Source organism: Oncorhynchus nerka, linkage group LG24 (assembly GCF_034236695.1).
Source record: "Oncorhynchus nerka isolate Pitt River linkage group LG24, Oner_Uvic_2.0, whole genome shotgun sequence".
Classification (NCBI taxonomy): Eukaryota; Metazoa; Chordata; class Actinopteri; order Salmoniformes; family Salmonidae; genus Oncorhynchus; species Oncorhynchus nerka.
Genome location: NC_088419.1, coordinates 58445321 through 58458745, shown reverse-complemented (window position 1 = coordinate 58458745; position 13425 = coordinate 58445321). Strand labels below are relative to the sequence as shown.

General features: G+C 44.2%; 1 protein-coding gene across 1 annotated transcript in view; it reads right to left on the bottom strand.

Moving 5' to 3' along the window:
- Nucleotides 1-6985: 6985 nt before the first annotated feature.
- LOC115108289 (potassium/sodium hyperpolarization-activated cyclic nucleotide-gated channel 2-like) overlaps nt 6986-13425 on the bottom strand; it is a 71457-nt gene continuing 65017 nt past the window's right edge. The window contains exon 8 of the mRNA XM_029632441.2: nt 6986-11714. Within this exon, the coding sequence (XP_029488301.1) occupies nt 10738-11714 (977 nt within the window). The 3' untranslated portion in view covers nt 6986-10737. The remainder of the gene's footprint in view (nt 11715-13425) is intronic.

The following is a 13425-nucleotide window of genomic DNA, read 5'->3' as shown; positions in this document are numbered from 1 at the left end:
TAGTTTAGATTGTAGGACGGCCAGGGTGTTAAGCATGTCCCAGTTTAGGTCACCTAACAGTACGAGCTCTGACTATAGATGGGGGGGCAATCAATTCACATATGGTGCCCAGGGGACAGCTGGGGACACAAGGTGGTCTATAGCAAGCGGCAACGGTGAGAAACTTGTTTCTGGAAAGGTGGATTTTTAAAAGTAGAAGCTCAAATTGTTTGGGCACAGACCTGGATAGTATGACAGAACTATGCAGGCTATCTCTGCCGTAGATTGCAACTCCGCCCCCTTTGGCTGTTCTGTCTTGTCGGAAATTTCAGGGTTTTTAGTGGCCTTCCTAAGCCAGGATTCAGACACAGCTAGGACATCTGGGTTGGCAGAGACTGCAGGGCCTGGATTAACCTCTACATCACCAGAGGAGGAGTAGGATAAGAGTACGGCTAAAGGCTAAAAGAACTGGTCGTCTAATGCGTTCGGAACAGAGAGTAATAGAAGCAGGTTTCTGGGCACTGAAGAATAGATTCAAGGCATAATGTACAGACAAGGGTATGGTAGGATGTGAATACAGTGGAGGTAAACCTAGGCATTGAGTGACAATGAGAGAGGTATTGTCTCTAGAGACACCATTTAAATCAGGGAACGTTGCGACGGAGAAGCCTGTTGAAAACCCCCTCGGGCTGATTACATCGGTAGACCAGTTGTGAAGGATCGGCGGGTTCCATATCAGCAGTAAAAGGGGTCCAGGCCAATTGGCAAAATGGGTATTGTAGCCCAAGGAAGTGGCTGATGGACCTTTTCAGATAGCCGGGAGATGGGCCTAGCATAGTCTAGCTCCAGGCTAATTGGTGCTTGCTTCGGGACAGAGACGTTAGCCAGGAGTAGCCACTCGGATAGCAGCTAGCTAGCTGCGATATATCCAGGTGAAAAGGTTCAGAGCTTGCGGTAGGAATCCGTAGATGTGAGGAAAAAGACTACGGTATGCTCTAGGTTGAATCGCGCTGTGCAGACCGGCAGGAGTTGTCCGGGCTAAAGGTTAGCTGATGACCGCTAGCAGTGGATAGCTGACTACTAGTTAGTAACTAGTTAGCTGGCTTGCTTCTGTTGGGGGTTCCAGCTCTAAAGTAAAGAAAATAGCAGGTTCATACCACATTGGGTGAGGCGGGTTGCAGGAGAGTATGTTGGAGTTGAGGTTAAAAAATATTTTTTAAATATATGCGAAGAAAAAATATATATACACAGGACACGACAAGACGAATACAGACTCCTGACTGCTACTCCATCTTGGTTTTATTACTTAAATATGATTTATTTAGCCGGCATCGCTTCAAAAAGTTAGCCTGGCTTCGTCGGATCGGGAGCTGTAGAGGAAGACTTTGTTCTGAGATGAGTCGCCTCTTCTGTTGCGTACAGGGAATTTTCCACAATTGGATTATAGATAGACATCAGTCTTGGAATTATTGTTTCAAATCAAAATGCAATCCAATTTTATTTGTCATGTACACATGTTTAGCAGATGTTATTGTGGGTGTAGGGAAATGCTTGTGTTTCTAGCTCCAATGCAGTAATATCTAACAATTCACAACAATACACAGAACCTAAAAGTAAAAGAATGGAATTAAGGAATATATAAATATTAGGGTTAGCAATGTCGGAGTGGCATAGACTAAACACAGTAGAATAGAATACAGTATATACATAATGAGATGTGTAAAGCAAAAATATGTAAACATTACTAAAAATGGCTAGTGTTCCATTATTAAAGTGGCCAGTGATTTCAAGTCTATGTATATGGGGCAACAGACTCTAAGGTGCAGGGTTATGTAACCAGATGGAAGCATCCTAGTGATGGCTATTTAACAGTCTGATGGCCTTGAGGTAGAAGCTGTTTTTCAGTCTCTCGGTCCCATCTTTGATGCACCTGTACTGACCTCGCCTGAGGTGAGAGCCAAGTGACTTGGTGTATAGCGAGAATAGGAGAGGGCCTAGAACAGAGCCCTGGGGGACGCCAGTGGTGAGAGCGCGTGGTGAGGAGACAGATTCTCGCCACGCCACCTGGTAGGAGCGACCTGTCAGGTAGGACGCAATCCAAGCGTGGGCCGCGCCGGAGATGCCCAACTCGGAGAGGGTGGAGAGGAGGATCTGATGGTTCACAGTATCGAAGGCAGCCGATAGGTCTAGAAGGATGAGAGCAGAGGAGAGAGAGTTAGCTTTAGCAGTGCGGAGCGCCTCCGTGATACAGAGAAGAGCAGTCTCAGTTGAATGACTAGTCTTGAAACCTGACTGATTTGGATCAAGAAGGTCATTCTGAGAGAGATAGCGGGAGAGCTGGCCAAGGGCGGCACGTTCAAGAGTTTTGGAGAGAAAAGAAAGAAGGGATACTGGTCTGTAGTTGTTGACATCGGAGGGATCGAGTGTAGGTTTTTTCAGAAGGGGTGCAACTCTCGCTCTCTTGAAGACGGAAGGGACGTAGCCAGCGGTCAGGGATGAGTTGATGAGCGAGGTGAGGTAAGGGAGAAGGTCTCCGGAAATGGTCTGGAGAAGAGAGGAGGGGATAGGGTCAAGCGGGCAGGTTGTTGGGCGGCCGGCCGTCACAAGACGCGAGATTTCATCTGGAGAGAGAGGTGAGAAAGAGGTCAGAGCACAGGGTAGGGCAGTGTGAGCAGAACCAGCGGTGTCGTTTGACTTAGCAAACGAGGATCGGATGTCGTCGACCTTCTTTTCAAAATGGTTGACGAAGTCATCTGCAGAGAGGGAGGAGGGGGGGAGGATTCAGGAGGGAGGAGAAGGTGGCAAAGAGCTTCCTAGGGTTAGAGGCAGATGCTTGGAATTTAGAGTGGTAGAAAGTGGCTTTAGCAGCAGAGACAGAAGAGGAAAATGTAGAGAGGAGGGAGTGAAAGGATGCCAGGTCCGCAGGGAGGCGAGTTTTCCTCCATTTCCGCTCGGCTGCCCGGAGCCCTGTTCTGTGAGCTCGCAATGAGTCGTCGAGCCACGGAGCGGGAGGGGGAGGACCGAGCCGGCCTGGAGGATAGGGGACATAGAGAGTCAAAGGATGCAGAAAGGGAGGAGAGGAGGGTTGAGGAGGCAGAATCAGGAGATAGGTTGGAGAAGGTTTGAGTAGAGGGAAGAGATGATAGGATGGAAGAGGAGAGAGTAGCGGGGGAGAGAGAGCGAAGGTTGGGACGGCGCGATACCATCCGAGTAGGGGCAGTGTGGGAAGTGTTGGATGAGAGCGAGAGGGAAAAGGATACAAGGTAGTGGTCGGAGACTTGGAGGGGAGATGCAATGAGGTTAGTGGAAGAACAGCATCTAGTAAAGATGAGGTCGAGCGTATTGCCTGCCTTGTGAGTAGGGGGGGAAGGTGAGAGGGTGAGGTCAAAAGAGGAGAGGAGTGGAAAGAAGGAGGCAGAGAGGAATGAGTCAAAGGTAGACGTGGGGAGGTTAAAGTCGCCCAGAACTGTGAGAGGTGAGCCGTCCTCAGGAAAGGAGCTTATCAAGGCATCAAGCTCATTGATGAACTCTCCGAGGGAACCTGGAGGGCGATAAATGATAAGGATGTTAAGCTTGAAAGGGCAATTACAACACAATTACAATTAGGGCAATTACAATCACAATACAGAAATAAAACAAAACCCTGGGTATAGAGTGCACTCTTAAAACCTCTGTCACTGAAGTGATGAAAACAAATGGAAATGCAACATTACTCACAGTACCGCAGCAAACTCCCCGAAACTATAATTCCAAGGCCGATGCTAATCTATAATCCATGGCGAAAAATGCCCTGCGTGCAATAGAAACGATGTCCAGCGTCATAAAATAAGTCCTGCTCTCGCTTGGAACAACTACTCTTGAAGCAACGATGGCTATACTCCATAGCAGGTGAATTCAGATAAGTTCGATAGATAGATAGTTGAAGCTTGCACGTGAAAGCAACACAAGTGTTTGATGAAAAGCAACCGAACATAGTTTTACGACAGCCTTTGCTGTTAAGCCAAAGTGTTTCTAATGCATGATTTCAAAAGGATGTAGTATACATTTGAGGGATTTATAAACACTTAACTAATGATCTGATGTCATGGTACATAATGTGCACAGTAGCGGGTATCCTAGCTATTGAAGCAACCTAGTGTGAGGAGTTTTAGCATGGCTCAAGCTGTAAGGGATCCAAATGTCTCCATGTATTAGCCAGGACACTCCCTCACTGAGCGAGCTCTTTGGGTCATCTGCCAAGCTCTCCCAGTATCGCTGCGTATCTGCTGCCCCGTGGCGTGATGAGTGCCCACCTCTCAGCAGAGCCGGCAGGGGGGCGCTGGCCACTGGCAGCCCCAGAGGGGGGTTAGGGGGTACTCTGACCTAGAGCTCTGACGCACACTAATGGGTGGCGTGGCTCACTGACTGTCACACACACCTCATCACTGATGCAGCGACCCTAGCTATTGTCACTGCCTGCTCAGTGATGGAGCAGTGTTTGTGTGTGTGCGTGCTTGTGTGTGTGTGCGAGTGCACGCCGTGTGAGTGAGTGAGTGAGATTATTGTGCTGGGACGTCATTGCATTGAGCAAATTAACCTTGGAAGAATAACAATAAGGTATGGTTTTGACAACCATGTCATTTTATCCCTGTGTACAATTACAATTGAATCAAGAACAGTCAAGAGGATGTTCCATCATTACAGACATTGGCAATGAATGTCAAGGGTCATGACCACTTAGTCATATTGATGCAGCAAGTGTCACTAATGGAGGAAAAAGTAACCTTATGAGTGAATGCTTTATTGCACAGTAAATGGTGTATTTCAAAGGTGATGGAAAATCCAATCAAAAGGTTGAGTGCAGAGAACAGGAGAACACCAGTTGATTATATAATGATATAAGGATATGTATAATATAATGATATATATATATATAATATAATCCCTATTAACATTTGTTAGAAGTGCAATGTGCATTATGTAATAGCTGATCAGCCAACAACAAACATTAGTAATCCAAATGGTATTTATTAGCTTTCCTTATGATATGAATTGCAGTTAGATATACATCACAACTGAATTTATTTGCATTTGGGGAGCTTTTGTTTTACAGCCACAGAGACAATTAACTCGATGTAGTATGTGGAAACTAGGTATGCTAGGCACGAGGTATATACAGTACACGTGTTATGGGGATCCCTTTTCTAGAGAGATGAGACATGTACTGCTCTTTAAAAGAACCAGCTCCCAATTCTGATTAGCATGTGTACCTTTATTGTTTCTGTTGCTCTGACTAGCTGTAAGTATATATCTTTTTTCTTCATGGCTGGGTTTCCAACCAGCTCTGAAAAGAGACCATCAGCTGGTAAGTCAATTGAGTGCTGTAGTTTAGGAACAATGTTAGGCGATAACAGCTGACTCTGCCACTTTGTGCTCAAAGCACCATTTGTATACAGTCACCTCCCTCCAATCTCTCTCAATGTCCACACCCACTCAAAGACGCACTCAAATTGAATCACATAGTCTGTGACGCAGCTAAAAACATTACAGGTTAAATGGGGTCAGCATTAGAGAGGAAGAAAAACAAAGACCATATTGTGCAGCATATTGTACATGTGCTCACGTCACATCGGTCACAACAGGGTCCGTCAATAGAGATGAAAAGCGTCTCAAACAGAAAATCACACTGCTAGTTCCATACTGAGTATTGTTTCAGAAACTACTGTATGAGAGTGAGATGTGTAGGTTATGAGTATGGGGAACATTATACACATCTATGGCTGTAAGCAATGAATTCACACTTTTGGAGGGGAATAACATTCATGAATATACCATCTATCTCATTGCTTACAGTTTAGGATATTGGTAATAAACCGAAATGGATTTTGTTCAAATGTCAAAGATGTTTGTCCGACCACAGCAATACTTGCAATATAACGTCAGACAAAGTTCAACTGAAAGGACTAACTGATCATTCATCATTTGATTTGGTGGAGTGATTATTCCAGAGGCCCCCCTTCATGCAGTGTCAATGGGATTTCTGTTCCAAGTATGAATCTCAAATTAGGCACTACGATGATTGTGGAACTCCCCTAAAATGTGAGTTTGAAGACTGGGCCAAGCTTTCTGGTAGACTACAAAGCCTGTGAAATGTCAGCTCACGTAACAGTCACCCCAAACCCTCTCTCTCCACCATGACTGGCCACTTCAAAATGACCTCTCTCCCCATCGCAGCTATTTGAGTATTTTATTTGCGAGGTTGATTAGTATTAAATTGTCGCCCTTCTCTAATCCCTGATAAATGTCCTAGCTTTACATGCTATTTCTCCACAATCACCTGCTCGGCAACACAACAAAAAAACAGTCATCAGTGTCTCCCTAAATTAACTCACTGTGCTGAAGCCATTTCTAAAACTGCAACAGTTTCTGTAAAGTACACTGTATTTGGACAGAGGGAACGAAATATGGGGGGCTAATAAAGCATTTGGAAAACACAGATGCTGCGGATTTTGACAAACGCAGATGCCTAACTTGGCCCAGGGGTGTTCTGTGTTTTTCTGTAAAAAGCTCAGGCGCATTATTTTTTTTACAGAAAAATAGCTTTTCTCTGACAGTGTGAGAGAAAGGGTTACACCAGTGTCAGGATTCAAGGCTAAATTGATAATTGGTTTGAGGATACTTCAGGAAAAGTGGTCAGGAATGTTTGCAGAGCTGAGAGACAACAATGCCCTGAAGATAGTGTTGATAGATATTTCATGTAATTGTATTGCCCTGGAAAAATCAAATGAGCAAATAAACACTTCATTCAAATTCTTGATAGAGTTTCTGTTGTGTATAGCGATGAATAAAACAGTACCACACATTTCATTGTTTCAGTTCCTCTGAATAGAACAAAACCTGTACTAATTGTTATAGAATATGACCTATACAGTACGTACAGTAAATGTAAGGGTTTAAAAAGTTATTTCCGTCTCTTCCTGGAAATGTAAGTCAAAACATCAAGGACTCTTTCTTATACTGCTTGTTATTGCGTCATATATTTATTCAAGTTACAGTTTAAATCACAATTTGGCTGGCAAGGAAACATCCCAAGAAAAATGCTGGGTAAAGGCTAAACACATGACAACAAATGTAGCTATTGGAGAGGATAACTGTCATTCTACCCTGACAAAATTAACATGCTTCAGATAGGATTGTAAATGGATTGTATACTAAACACAAATACAGTATAAACGCAACATGGAACAATTTCTAAGATTTTACTGAGTTACAGTTCATATAAGGAAATCAGTCAATTGAAATAAATAAATTAGGCCCTAATCTATGGATTTCACATGCCTAGGAACATTGACATCAGCAAATCGCTTTCCCACACGACACCATACACGTGGTCTGCGGTTATGAGGCTGGTTGGATGTACTGTCAAATTCTCTAAAACGAAGTTGGAGGCGGCTTATGGTAGAGAAATAAACATTCAGTTCTCTGGCGACAGTTCTAGTGGACATTCCTGCAGTCAATATGCCAATTGCACGCTCCCTCAAAAATTGAGACATCTGTGGCATTGTATTGTGACAAAACTTCACATTTTAGTGGCCTTTTATTGTCCCCAGCACAAGGTCCACCTGTATAATGATCTTGCTGTTTAATCAGCTTCTTGATATGCCACACCTGTCAGGTGGATGGATTATCTTTGTAAAAGAGAATTGCTCACTAACAGGGATGTAAATAAATGTGTGCACAACATTTGAGAGAAATAAGCTTTTTGTGCGTATGGAACATTTCTGGGATCTTTTATTTCAGCTCATGAAACATGGGACCAACACTTTACATGTTGCGTTTATATTTTTATTCAGTGTATATGGATTGCATGAAATATTCCCACCATTTACCATCTTAAGTGTGTCATGTACAGTAGATATAAGAACTTCCAAAGGCTTCCAATCAACAAATCTTATTAAGCAATTCAAAAACATTGACATTTTATTCCAATTTTGGCTTTTCATCTACACTGTATTGTATGTTATTTATTACATGTTTGTTAAATGTCCTAATTTATTGCTAGACAAATAGTCTCAAAACCTGCTCAGCAATCTAAAAGGAATTCGGCCATTAAAACCACCTTCAAACACATGAAAGTTCCCAAAGAAGTTTCATTGGGCATAATTTCCAGCAACAAATCCCTTCCAAACCCACAACCTTGGCGCCACTGACAAGGTAGATGATACAGAAAAACTTCTGATGAAACACAATGGAAAGTAATAACAGTCCAAAATAAATGGGGCCTGAGGGGATCCAATCTTCTCTCTCATTACATAGTAATGGTGGTGGTGGTGTGGGGGTTATTGAGCAGCAGATGAAGTGGATATCAGCGCTTGGAAAGCCTCTTCCACTAATACTTTTGGACACTAATCAGTGGAGGCCGGTAAACACATTCAGTGGCATCACTTATGGTCAGAGACACATCATTGAAATGCACCCTCCAAAATGTCTGCTCTGTCCTTGCTGCAGATTAGAATAGAATGGGAGTCATTTCGATTTCAGCATTCCAGAAGCATTATGTCATTTATGCACACAAAATCTACCTCAATTTGATTCAATATTACTGTTAGAATTTGAGAGGAAAGGAAAAAGAAAATGGATTTGTTTTAAACTTCAAATAATCTAAAAAGTCTTGGAATGGATGGGACAATGCAGATGAGATGAAAAGTTCAATGTATTCATTAAATGGTGTAATGTGTGGATCTGACCAGGGTGCATCAGTCTGTACAGTATAATAATACATATTAGCGTAATCAATTACACTGCACAGTGCCTTCAGAACATCAGTCAGACTATAAAATATAAAACTATGATCTGTCTATTCTAAACTTCAGCTATGCAAAAAACCTGATATGCATTTCCATCAGGGTTGAATGAGATACAGTATGTTGATATATTCATGTGATTCATAACTCAGATCAGGAAATGGATTTCAATAGCCGAGCAACCAATGGGGATGGATGACTTGGTTTAAACACTATATACACAAAAGTATGTGGACACCCCATCAAATGAGTGGATTTGGATGTTTCAGCCACACCCGTTGCTGACAGGTGTATAAAATTGAGCACACCGCTATGCAATCTCCATAGACAAACGTTGGCAGTAGAATGGCCTTACTGAAGAGCTTTCAACGTGGCACCGTCATAGGATGCCACCTTTCCAGCAAATCAGTTCGTCAAATTTCTGCCCTGCTAGAGCTGCCCCAGTCAGCTGTAAGTGCTGTTATTGTGAAGTGGAAATGTCTAGGAGCAACAACGGCTCAGCCCAAAGCGGTAGGCCACACAAGCTCACAGACTGGGACTGCCGAGTGCTGCAGCACATAGAGCGTAAAAATTGTCTGTCCACGGTTGCAACAGTCACTGCAGTGTTCTAAACTGCTTCTGGAAGCAACGTCAGCACAATAATTGTTCATTGGGAGATTCAGGAAATGGATTTCAATAGCCGAGCAGCCCCACACTAACCTAAGATCACCATGCACAATGCCAAGCGCAGGCTGGAGTGGTTTAAAGCTTGCTGCCATTGGATACTGGAGCAGTTGAAACGCCCTGACCTCAACCCCATCGAACACCTTTGGGATGAATTGGAACGCCAACTGTGAGCCAGGTCTCATCGCCCAACATCAGTGCCCGACCTCACTAATGCTCATGTGGCTGAATGGAAGCAAGACCTCTCAGCAATGTTCCAACATCTAGTGGAAAGCTTTCCCAGCAGAGTAGAGGTTGTTATAGCAGCAAAGGGGGGACCAACTCCATATTAATGCCCATGATTTTCTAATGAGATGTGGTCGACGAGTATGTGCCCACATACTTTTGCTCATGTAGTGTATATCACTTGCACCCTAGGTGTATTCTGGCCAAGCCAGAATGAAATGTAGGCTGTAGACTCCCAAGAAAAATACTGAAATTATACCTACACTGTCATCTGCAAATACAATTTGAGGACGGGGGAAGATATATTTATAGATATGAATTCCTTATATACACACACACACGCACACGCACACGCATGCACGCGCACACACGCACACACACGCACACAAATAAGGATATGGCTTCAAATGTTGAAATCAAGGCAGTGAAATGATCTATCCACTCGTTTTTTTCAGAAATATATTATTAATCCCATTAATGCAATGCAACATGTTGTTTATTAAGCCCAACCTGTAAAAAAAAAAAAAAAACTATAATTTAAGACATGGTCTAAAAAAAACATTTTCTTGTTTTCTGAAACAATATTACAGTGACATGAGTAGAACTTTTGTTAAAACCAGTCCATAGAGAAAAGATGAAATCCCAGAAGAACTTCTGCAAAGTGTTGATGTCATCGTTGTCATCTGAAGCAGGTTCCTGATTTTCTTCTTGTCCCTGCCAGTTTGTATTGTTCGACTATATAGATAATGGGTGAGAGATGCGTGCTATTTATGTTGAATATGGTTACAGTAAAGAGAGTAAATAAAGGAGAGATGTGGGGAGAAGGTGCTACTACTACGTACGGCCGGTATCTACAATCTATGTCTGTGGGTGGAGTAGAAACATCCCACCTCTGATAATAACTATATTGTTAGTCATACATTGTCTTCCAGCTACGGTCTCCCTCTCCAAGGTCCCACAGCATACATTCTTATAGTCATATTCAGACCCGCGTGACAGGGAGAGGGGAGATTATTGGGTCTAAGGACAAAACCTTCCACAGTTCCCACAACCAAAAACTCCTGGCTCTGCAGAAATCTAATAAAGGTCACAAATTGGAAGATAGCCTCGATCTGACATGGTCTGTCTCAGGGTGGCTGGCTTTGGAGTCCTTTTTGGGTAAACCCGAGTCCGGAAGGGCTGGCGCCAAGCCTGATCCCATGCCCACTCCCATGCCGATTCCCATACCCGCACCCATGCCTGTCCCCAGCGATGTCAGAGTCCCCGGGAGGGAGGCTAGAGGAAACGCCCCCACAGACATCTGGTGGGGCAGCACCATCCTATGAGTCACAGCGCTCCTGAGCCCCACAGAGCCCGGAGGGGTCTGAGGTGGCCCAATGGATGTTGAGGAAACACGGTTGGACTGTGATGGGCTCGGGGCCACGGGTTGAGCCCCTCCCTGGGGCAGAGAGGGCTGAGAGGCAGACAGTGCCCTGGCGTCCTGACTCAGACTGCCCATGTGCAGAGAGCGGGTGCTGTTATGGGTGTTGGGCCGGTGTGGGGGGCTGGGTATGATCTGCTGGACCAGGGAGAGCTGGGAGCCAGAAGAGTGGCCGTACTGGAATGTCCGTCCCCCAGCAGCTAGGGGGCTCTGGATGGGGGGGCTCGAGAGGGCGGAGGCGAAGGCACCACCGGCGTGTAGCTGGGGCTGCATGGTCTGCTCAGTCTGGGGAGGAGGGGAGGCTGACATGCTCTGCATCACCTGGAACCTCCGTACCATCCGAGGTGACTGCAGGGCCCCGGCCCCTACCAGGGGGCCTGCCATGGGGGGACAGAAGCTCATAGCCACAGCCTGCTGGAGGGTGGCGATGGCTGAGCTCTGAGGTGGGGCTGGAGGAGCGAAGATACCCCCGTGCGTGGGGGGGTTGGACATGGACATGGCACGAGGCCTCTGCATGTCCACCTGCTGCACCATCTCACGGTCATATTTCACAATCTCTTGGATAATTTCATTCTCTCGGTTGTTGAAGACACCCGAGTTGAGGTCATGCTGAACCTTGTGCATTAGGATTGAGTTCTTCTTCCCTGAGGACGGAAAATAGAAGAGAAGAGATGAGACTCTGTTACCTGAGCAGACACAGTTCCACTGTAGAATCAGCACAATCAATACATTATAAAAAGTAATAAACAGCCAAATGGTCCAATGAATACTCCTAACAGTGCCCTACAGTAATAGCATTCTCCCCCCTGATTAGTTGGTATTAGAGAAGTTGCTGGCATAGCAGAACATAGTATGGGGCAGTTGGAAGCAGTTAACCTGATCAGGACAGACATGTATTCACATCTCCTTTCAGTCTGCCTATCTGGAGGCTGTCTGTAATGGCTAAGGTGCATAAAGATGAAGGAATTCGGGCCTCCCGGGTGGCGCAGGACCCAGGACTCTGGGTTCGAGCCCAGTCTCTGTCGCTGCCGGCCTCGACCGGGAGGTCCATGGGGCGACGCACAACGTTCGGCTTAGAGAGGGTTTGGCCGGGTAGGTGCTAGGTGCACGGTGTTTCCTCCGACACATTAGTGCCGCTGGCTACCGGGTTGGATGCGCGCTGTGTTAAGAAGCAGTGCAGCTTGGTTGGGTTGTGTTTCGGGGGTCGCATGACTCTCGACCTTCAGAGTTGTAGTGATGAGACAAGGCAGTTGGATACTACGAAATTGGGGAGAAAAAAATATTTTAAAAAGATATGACGCCATTGTTCTTGCACTATCCACAGACTTTTTAATCTACGGTGCGCAACGTGTAAATCAACGCGTTTAATGTGTAAATCAGCACAATCTACTTTTTGTTTTTTTTAATTGCCACCTTCTTGGGGCTAAAATTGGGATCGTTTATACTGTGCTAATGCCAATACAAAAAAAATTGTATTGGACAGCATTGTACAATACAGCAAGCTTAGCAAATTAGGAGTCTGTGGTAAGTACACGCCATCTTTACGCACCTTCGCTACTGAATTTTTCACTGAGAAGGGAAGATATGCTTGAGCCTCCGTATGTGTCAGTGGTCTCACTGTAGATGTTTTAACTGTGTGTGTTTGTGTACTAGAGCTGGGCAAAAAGTCATATTGTGATCAATTGAATTCCTGACCCATTTTGCTCGATAACAATAAATAAATAATTGTCAAAAGTTTGGACACTCATTCAAGTGCTTTTCTGTATTTTTACTATGTTCTACATTGTAGAATAATAGTGACGACATCAACATTATGAAATAACACATATGGAATCATGTAGTAACCAAAAAAGTGTTAAACAAATCAAAATATTTTTTAAATTTGAGATCCTTCAAAGTAGTCACCCTTTGCCTTGATGACAGCTTTGCAGACTCTTGGCATTCTCTCAACCAGCTTCATGAGGAACGGTTTTCCAACAGTCTTGAAGGAGTTCCCATATACAGTTGAAATCGGAAGTTTACATACACTTAGGTTGAAGTCATTAAAACTAGGTTTTTAACCACTCCATAAATTTCTTGTTAACAAAGTAGAGTTTTGGCAGGTCGGTTAGGGCATCTACTTTGTGCTTTACACAAGTAATTTTTCCAAAAATTGTTTACAGACAGATTATTTCACTTATAATTCATTGTATCACAATTCCAGTGGGTCAGAAGTTTACATACACTAAGTTGACAATGCCTTTAAACAGCTTGTTAAAATTCCAGAAAATTATGTCATGGCTTTAGAAACTTCTGATAATTTACGTCATTTGAGTCAATTGGAAGTGTACCTGTGGATGGATTTCAAGGCCTACC